Source organism: Oreochromis aureus, linkage group 4 (assembly GCF_013358895.1).
Source record: "Oreochromis aureus strain Israel breed Guangdong linkage group 4, ZZ_aureus, whole genome shotgun sequence".
Classification (NCBI taxonomy): domain Eukaryota; kingdom Metazoa; phylum Chordata; class Actinopteri; order Cichliformes; family Cichlidae; genus Oreochromis; species Oreochromis aureus.
In genome coordinates this window covers 15,091,442-15,099,910 of record NC_052945.1, presented here as the reverse complement: position 1 = coordinate 15,099,910, position 8,469 = coordinate 15,091,442, and the positions used below count along the sequence as shown (strand labels likewise).

The following is an 8,469-nucleotide window of genomic DNA, read 5'->3' as shown; positions in this document are numbered from 1 at the left end:
CGGGCTATAAGGAAACAGATACTCCTCTCACAAAAAACCCCAACTACCCAACAGCAAATCCCAAGAAAGTGCGTCATAAAGCGAGATGCTGAGAACCCTCAGAAAAAAACATCATAAAAACAGATTGCCAAAGATAAATAAAGATTATATTTTTAAATAGCTGAGTCAAAGTCCTGGTATCAGTCCAGCAGAAATGCAGTGGAAGTAGTTAAAGTAAAAAGTTAATCAGAAAAAAGCAAACCAAACCGAGAAACATCAACATCTTCCAGTGTATTTACATTCCTCATACCATCTCTTTTGGGATTATATGGAACTATAATATGCAGAAATATTTTGATGCAACTGTAATTACTTAATCAGAACTCTTGAAATCAACAAGAATAATCCCCTGTGAATAAAAGTATTTAAAATCCCCCATCGTATTTTCATGCAGGCCTTTTTATTGAAGCCTAAGCCTGGACAAGCTATTCCTCACGTGTCATGTTATACACATCACTGAGAACACACTGGCTTAATTACTGACCAATAGTCAAGGGTCTAGCACTGTTCACTCCAGCCGGGTTACACAAACCCATCACTGAAGCACTGAACAACCAGGCTTAGCTACACCTATCTGATTTCGTTCCTGCTACCCCACAGAATGCTAACAAAGGTCATTAGTATTTGCAAGTTTTAGGATTTGTGTGAAATGAAGGTAAATATCTAGACTTGTGCCTATAGGGTAAAATATAATTTATTATGTCAAGCATATTTGGCGTATTGGGCAACAAGACTGAATATGTCAACACTGTGAGCCCTGGTGACAGCTGTGTCGCATCAGCTTAATGAAGCTACACTCATATATGAAATGAAAACTTAAGAGTTAAAAAAAATCAGTTTATATATAGACTGAATTTCTAAATAAAATAAAGATTCTAAATAGATTATTAGTTTGATTATCATTAGTTTTTAACGTTATGCAGAATTATTTGGTTTTTTACAACTTTTGTCATATCATATTACTACCTGCTTATAATTTACTGACTCTTTAATTTTAACTTTTCTGGCTACTATTTAAAAAAGTACATAAAACTGTTAATGTATTTTTAAAAAACACAACAGCAGCAACATTTGTAAATTAGACAAATCACTGTCACAAATCTGAAAAAATAGAGGAAATTAAGTTTAACAAAAGTAAATTGTTTACACAGTAAGTACCCTAGTGAATAGTGACACATAGTACGAGCAATTCCAGACAACACCCAATACTTTCTTCCTTTCTTTCTTGAATCCTCTCTACAATGATTCTCAGGTGAGAAGACAAGTGAAAGGTGATAAGAGATTAAACTGGTAAAGTGGATAAGCAGAGTCTGAGTCACAAACCGAAGGCTCTATCTTGGGCTGCTTCGATTAATACCTAGCAAAAAATCAATAGAAATTGGACTCGATGGCTTGCAGCGCACCAGTTACACCCAGCTGTAGCCCACTTCAGCTGGGTACCTGATGAGTACGTGTGTTCAAAATCTTTTATGTAGCCTGGATTACTTGCATTTGTGATGATCTCACAACCTAAAGATATTTAGCAACACAAATAAACACGTAATTATCTTCTAAACAGGCTGACACACAAGGTTGTTCATGCGGAGGAATATAATGACTAAAATCAAAATCCCCCCCCCCAAAAAAAATCCAGTCACCCCTTTGACATAAGCGTGTATCACTGCGCCCCCCTCAGTTTCCCTAACCTTGTTCCAGCTTTTTTCTGCTGATATACAGTCTGTTTACTCACCAGTGGTAAATGAGAACAAATAAAGCTTTTGTTTGCAAGAAATTTGACTTCTGTCTGAACTGCCCGAGCTTGGACTGTGTGGTTGCATACTCATATGAGGTTAATGCTTTAAAGGCAGTAATGTCATTGCAGTCCCATGTCTCGTTATAATGCACACACTGTGAATAAATGTGTGAATAATGAGATTGCCTTTTCTAGATTTGTATAAAAAATGTGAAGAAAAAAGTAAACGAAATGTGTGAAATTAGGAATATTTGATGGCGAGACTTTAAAACAGTTAAGCATTATATCTGAAAACAAACTCGTGTTTTCTTTTGATGAGCGGTAGAAAGGGCTGACGCACAAAAACAGTACTAATTCCAGGTCTTGCTCCAGCTCTGAGAGCTGTAGGGTGACGCATGACGCACCGGAGGCGCGGCAAGCCTTCTCCATAAATTCCCAGCCTGCTCTCCTCTGGCTTCAGACAGAGAGCGAGGTTAGAGCCCTCACATCACTGACAGGATTTTTTAAAGATCGCTTTGACAGAGCACCATTTGCCAACGGGTGCATCTGCTGCAATCATGATTAAGAAAATGTCACCGCCCGAAAACGAGTTCGACATCCCGGCCAAGAATTGCCATCGGATGGTGATTCTGGGCTCCACAAAAGTTGGGAAGACAGCCATAATTTCTCGGTTTCTCAACGAGAGGTTTGATGACCAGTACACGCCTACTATCGAGGACTTTCACAGGAAATTCTACAGTATCAAGGGAGACGTTTACCAGCTGGACATTCTGGACACATCTGGGAACCATCCCTTCCCAGCAATGAGGAGGCTTTCAATTCTTACTGGTGAGTTGAATTTTGCAGACACGTGAAGCTTTGACCATGCATTTAATTAATTACAGTCAAATATTGTTATTGTAATTTTTATTTGATATTCAAACCTTCTCTTGTGTTTTCCAGGTGATGTGTTCATCTTGGTTTTCAGTCTCGATAACCGAGACTCCTTCCAAGAGGTGCAGCGCCTGAAGCGCCAGATATACGAGACCAAGTCCTGCCTGCGAAACAAAACCAAGGAGAACGTGGACGTCCCGCTGGTCATCTGCGGCAACAAGTGTGACAGGGACTTTTACCGTGAGGTGCAAGAGGATGAGATTGAGCAGCTGGTTGGCGGGGACGAACATTGCGCATACTTTGAAATCTCAGCAAAGAAAAACACCAACGTAGACCAAATGTTTCAGACTCTCTTCACCATGGCCAAGCTGCCAAACGAAATGAGCCCCGACCGACACTGCAAAGTTTCCCTCCAGTACTGCGAGGTTCTCCACAGGAAGTCGTTCAGAAACAAGAAGTGCAAGGACGGGAACGCATATGGAATAGTGGCGCCGTTTGCACGAAGACCAAGCGTGCACAGTGACTTGATGTACATAAAGGAGAAAGCTGTAGGCGGCAGCCAGGCCAAAGAGAAAGGCTGCATCATATGCTGACAGTTCATTTGCCAGTTTGTGAAAGACTTTTCTGTGAGGGTTAGGAGCCGTGGTGGATAGCCAGTTTACTGACAAGGAATATGTAAGCCCATAAACTGACACAGTGGTGCAGCCTAGGCTGAGACTTGTGAACTAGCTCGGCTCATAAATCTCTGTGTAGTGCAGTAGATGCTCTGAAAATGCTGTAAATCTGTCTCTATTTTAGCTTTCTAAGAGCAGCATTTGAGGAAAAAAGAAACATGTTTACACTTCACTGTGCTTTTTCAACCATGGTGAAACTTGATTGTTGCATTATGATCAAATTTAATGCTAAATGTGTATTTATTGTCTACCCTGACTTTTGCATATGAAAGAAAATAAAACTTGTTACTTTTATAGTCTGCCTCCCTCTTCTTTTTCATTTCAAGCAAATCTCAAAGAAGTTGCATTAAACACAACACGGCTTCACACTCTTCCCGGATTTCGGCTTCCCTTAACTTGAAAAATGTTCTCCATCTATTAAAATGCGGAACTTGTTACATCATCCTGACACGTCACAAACATGCAGATTAAAACTGCAAGAAGCCCTTAAGAAGCTCACCATGGTTCATAGTCTGTTTTTATCTATTCCGAATAACCTTAAAGGGCGAAGCTTATATAAAATACAATTTATTACAAAGTATCAATATCATGGGATTCAAAAAAGTGAAAATCCCAATTTAATACAAATATCATATAAACAAATTTGCACTGTGATAACACAAATAACAAAGACAAGTTCAAAAACATGTTGCAGTCCGACACAATTGAAGAAAAGACGGTTATTATTTCAATGTCCATCCGGTGTTCCTGAATCACGCCACCTCCAATCGCTTCCTCCATACTGCGTGCATGCAAAGTCTTTTAGTATCATGATGCTTTGGGCACATCAAACATGCAGAGACTTTTATATTTCTGCAGCAGCTGGTTCTTCGTGCGGACCTGTTCCCGCAGCGTGGCCAGCTGCTGCTGCTGCTCCAGCGGACTGCTGTCTATCCCCGGCATGTTGGAGATCTGCTCCCGAGCCTCCTGGATCTTTGCCTTTAGTTTACCAAGTTCTTGGAGGACATCCTGGTTGTCTTTGTCCATGCTTTAAGCAAATGGGGAAAAAGAAGAGGACGTCATCCGTCTGCTTTGTTATTGCAGACACTTAACGTAACATTTTTAGCTATCGCCATTAGCTTCAGCTAACACAGCAAACAAGCATAGCAACTCCACCAAGCGACTGACACAAGCAAGTGTTGCCCCGCGCATACAGCATACAGTGTGACAACACACGAACCAATAAATACTCTTACCATTTAATAATATCATGAACTAAAGGCAGCAGAGAGCAGTCATCGCTCTCTTTGTCGAGCTTCGCCTGAGCTGTCGCCATCGCTCTTCCCCAGCTTCCCGACGCAGATTGTTTACGTCAGGCACAAACCTGATGACGTCACTACACTCGAATTGTAAAAAACTAATAGAAATATTTATTTCTGTTCATTCGACCTTTTCGCGATATAGTGCTATATTTTGTAATTGGGTGGATACGCACTGTGTACTGTACGTATTTTCTTCGTTTACTTGGATCAGGGGTGTAAAACATAAGACCAGAACCGGCTGGCAAAGACTGCAATCCGGCCCACTGGATGCTATAAAAAGTGTGAATAACTGCATATTTTTTTTGACTTTTAACCCATTAGAGCCCAGACCCATTTTTATTGTCAGGAAAACTTTGGGAGAGTCAAACTTTAACAGGAACTTTCCTCAATGTGTAAAGAGGCGGTGACACATGTGTGACCCTGGGTTCTTATGGGTTAAAGTTATTTTAAAAGCTTTTGCATGCCCCCCCGCGCCAGAATAAATACATAGTGTTTTACACATTTACATACAAATTTTACACTTTTGATACATTTCTTTCACTTACGACAGCAGCATTTCTAAAACTGTTAAAGTCGCTCTTCTTTTTCAAATATTAAGATATCGCTGTGATTAAATGTGCAGTTAATTCGCTGGTAGAAAGGTTCACCCCACTTAAGATAAAAGTGGGCTGCATGTGGGCCACAATATAAAATAAGTACATTCTTGACCTGGAGTTCATAAACAAACACACACACATTTACAGAAGGTATTTTTGCGTGTTTTTTTGCTATACAAGTCCAGGTTGTGTGTAAAACTCATGAAAATAAAGTAAAAAAATAAATAAGTCAAAAAAAAACAGGAAAAAGAAGAAAAAGAGCAATGAATGAATGAATGAATGGACATGCAGACTACACAGGTAAAGTGAATCACACTGAAAGACAAAATAGAGGAGATTAGTTTTTCATTAAAATGTTTGAAATAAATAAATAAATAAATAAAAAGGCAGAATGAACATTTTGTCATTCCTTTTGCTGATTTAGGCTCTCTTTTGCGCACCTAACGGACTATGAAAACACAAAAGGGAATTTTGACCTCAAGAGATATAGGCTGAAAAAAGCTGAGGGAGAAAGGATGTCAACATCATTTTTCTTTAAAGTGTCGTCATTGAATTCATTACACAGCATCAAGGAAACGAAGGTGCTGTATTCTCATCTTGAGCCTAAGGTGTTAAAGTGGCGGTTAGCCTAAAGCTAATTAGTAGGGCTAAAAATGAGTACAATTTGTCCTTCTTGTTACAAAAAAAGTAGAAAATGAAAGTAGCACATTAAGGGTTTTACAACATACATCTAAGATTTCCTCAAATAGATAACAAGCGAATACTAATCCTCTTGTTTCTCTGTCTCTCTCAGTCATTTTTAAGCATGTGTGCCATGAGGTATTTGCACAGGCCTAATATGAATTTCTATTTTAAGAGAAACCCATGAAACCTATTTTTTTTCCTACTGTTTATGCTAAAAACGTTCCCCGGGTGTTTTTTTATTATTTTGAATGAAACCCACAACAGCACGCACTGGCCCCTAAATAAGCCCCAGATAATCCATTAATACACCGAGCAAACAAAGCTGACCTGCAATGAGTGGGAAAATTTGCTTCACATCCCAATACCTAGCAACCTGAAACATCTATATCGGCAGTAAATGCAATCTACTATCCCTACAAGTGTGACACATGTCATGCATGTTGAGTGAAGCATGGCAACCCATATAAACTTTGACATACACAAATATAATCTAATGGACTACAATATGTCCTACTGCATTTATATTTTACAGATAACTGATGTGCTGTATTCAGGTTATAGAGATTAATGCAGAATAGTGGCATTCGATAAACCTAGAAAACATGATGTAATCAATACCTTTTTTAAATAAATTGTCATGGCTGTGCAAATATAAAACTAATCTGTCTTGTCTTCCCTTCCATTGACCCATATTCCTGGGAGATTAGTCACCTGCAGGTCTATGTGTTGGTCATTAGCCTCATTGGCTAATGACCAGTGACCAACCTGATATCTTCAATGATTCTGCAAGAGACTCATCTAGTGTTTAACTAATGATAGAAAAACGAGTTAATAGAGACCCTTGATAAACAACATCACAGCTCATAATCTGCACTTAGATGTAATTAAGAAATTTGTGGTTTCATTTAAAAAACAAATCTCAGTAGTCTATGCTATAGCTGGTTAAATTATGTGGAATCAATTCTATCTCTTTATCTGATCTTCTAAACCCTGCTGACCTATATTTTTCATGGCTATTTGTTTTCATCAAAGCTTAATTTCAGCAGCTGCTCCCTTCCTCTTCCCTTGCCTGGCACACTCATTACCCACACCTAGTAAACACTATAAGGAAGCATTCTCATTAGTCACCGCAGCAATGAGACCACCTCTGTGACACAGCCAATGAATATTTAAGATCATCTTTATTAAGATTTAACTTCACATTTAGATGTGCAGCTGAGGAAACATTTTCTCTCATGCCTCACACTGTGTGGCATCACTGAAGATCCTACCAGAAGCTCAGTCCTCACACTAACTTCCAGTATGACAGAGTGTTACATACTGCTCAAACTTACATGAGTTAGTACAGGTGACCTAGATTGAGTTTGTAGGGCATTATGTTCCCTAAGTGTTTTACCATTGGGTCATAGGGAAAGCTCTGACACCTCACATTAATACATTTTAAAAAGCAGGTCATTTTGTGACCCAGCATTATTAGAAAGGTATGAAAATATCCCAACGGCTACAGTAGAGAGAATAAATATCACATTATTATATGAACACAAGAATTTAGTTCATTGACTTTATTTGACTGAACATTTTTTATTTGTGGTGTGGTCTGGTTTTTAGGCTTCTTGAACATTAGTGACATCATCTTTAGTCCTGTTCTTGATACTCAAGTGACTATTCATTCGGAGAAAACAGTGACAGTGATAACATTAAGTGAAAAGTATGAAAAGCATTCAGAAATGAAACATTTTAATTATGATTTATATTTTGTTTTATTGTAATTGGCCTACTTTGCATAAAACTGCAAAATCAAATACCTGTTGTCAACCCCTCGAGGTGCAACTGAAAATGTTAAGAAAATGTTAATACATTTAAGGAAAATCCATGTTAAATATTTATTTTTTTTAAATTATGGATTTTAAAAATGCTTCTGTAATCAATCTAGTCATCAGTTTTCTTCTATTTATCCAGGTTAAGGCTGAAGCCAAGCTGCCAAAAGGTGAAATATGGAGTACCTCCTGAATAGCTCACACTCTACTGCAGGGCTAACAGAGAGAACAATGTGGCAAATTTAAAATCACTATTAATGTAACCCCATGCATGTCTTGCATGGACTGTGGGATAAGGCCAAAAAACCCAGAGAGAACCCATGCTGACGCAGGGAAAATGTGCAAATTGCACACAGAAAGGCCCCAGCCAGCCAGTGGATTCAAATCCAGGACTTACTTGCTGCCAACAGCACATACGAGTCAACAGTGCTGGGGCGTGCTTCTTATGCTTATGTAATATTTAGTGAAAATGTCAGTGGCTCTACTTTTAAGTAAAGTGCCTGAATGCCTGCAGAGGTACTGAGGTTTTAGAAAATATCACAGGTAGTAGTGAAGGAATGATGATTTGTATATGCAGTCACATGTGTTCTGTGAGCTCTAAACATTACTTTCAGCTCATAGATCTATTCACACTTGCATGATCCTTCATAGTTCTCAAAGATCACAGTTCTCACATCTAATCATCTCAACAGAAATAGGTAGAAGAAGGGAGAAGTCAATTTTCAGATGGGAGGTAGGCTGAGGTTGATATTT

General features: G+C 38.7%; 2 protein-coding genes across 2 annotated transcripts; one reads left to right on the top strand and one right to left on the bottom strand.

Annotated features, from left to right (window-relative positions):
• Nucleotides 1–2,247: 2,247 nt before the first annotated feature.
• LOC116325228 (dexamethasone-induced Ras-related protein 1-like) lies at nucleotides 2,248–3,765 on the top strand. Its single transcript, XM_031746061.2, has 2 exons — nucleotides 2,248–2,599; nucleotides 2,714–3,765. Exons 1-2 carry the CDS (start codon nucleotides 2,329–2,331, stop codon nucleotides 3,235–3,237), a joined length of 795 nt encoding a protein of 264 aa, XP_031601921.1. The 5' UTR covers nucleotides 2,248–2,328; the 3' UTR covers nucleotides 3,238–3,765.
• A 133-nt stretch (nucleotides 3,766–3,898) lies between these two features.
• Nucleotides 3,899–4,687, bottom strand: med9 (mediator complex subunit 9). Its single transcript, XM_031746058.2, has 2 exons — nucleotides 4,554–4,687; nucleotides 3,899–4,345 (listed from the first exon to the last, which is right to left on the bottom strand). The coding sequence occupies exons 1-2, from the start codon at nucleotides 4,631–4,633 to the stop codon at nucleotides 4,126–4,128; spliced, it is 300 nt and encodes a 99-aa protein (XP_031601918.1). The 5' UTR covers nucleotides 4,634–4,687; the 3' UTR covers nucleotides 3,899–4,125.
• Between the last annotated feature and the right edge of the window lie 3,782 nt (nucleotides 4,688–8,469).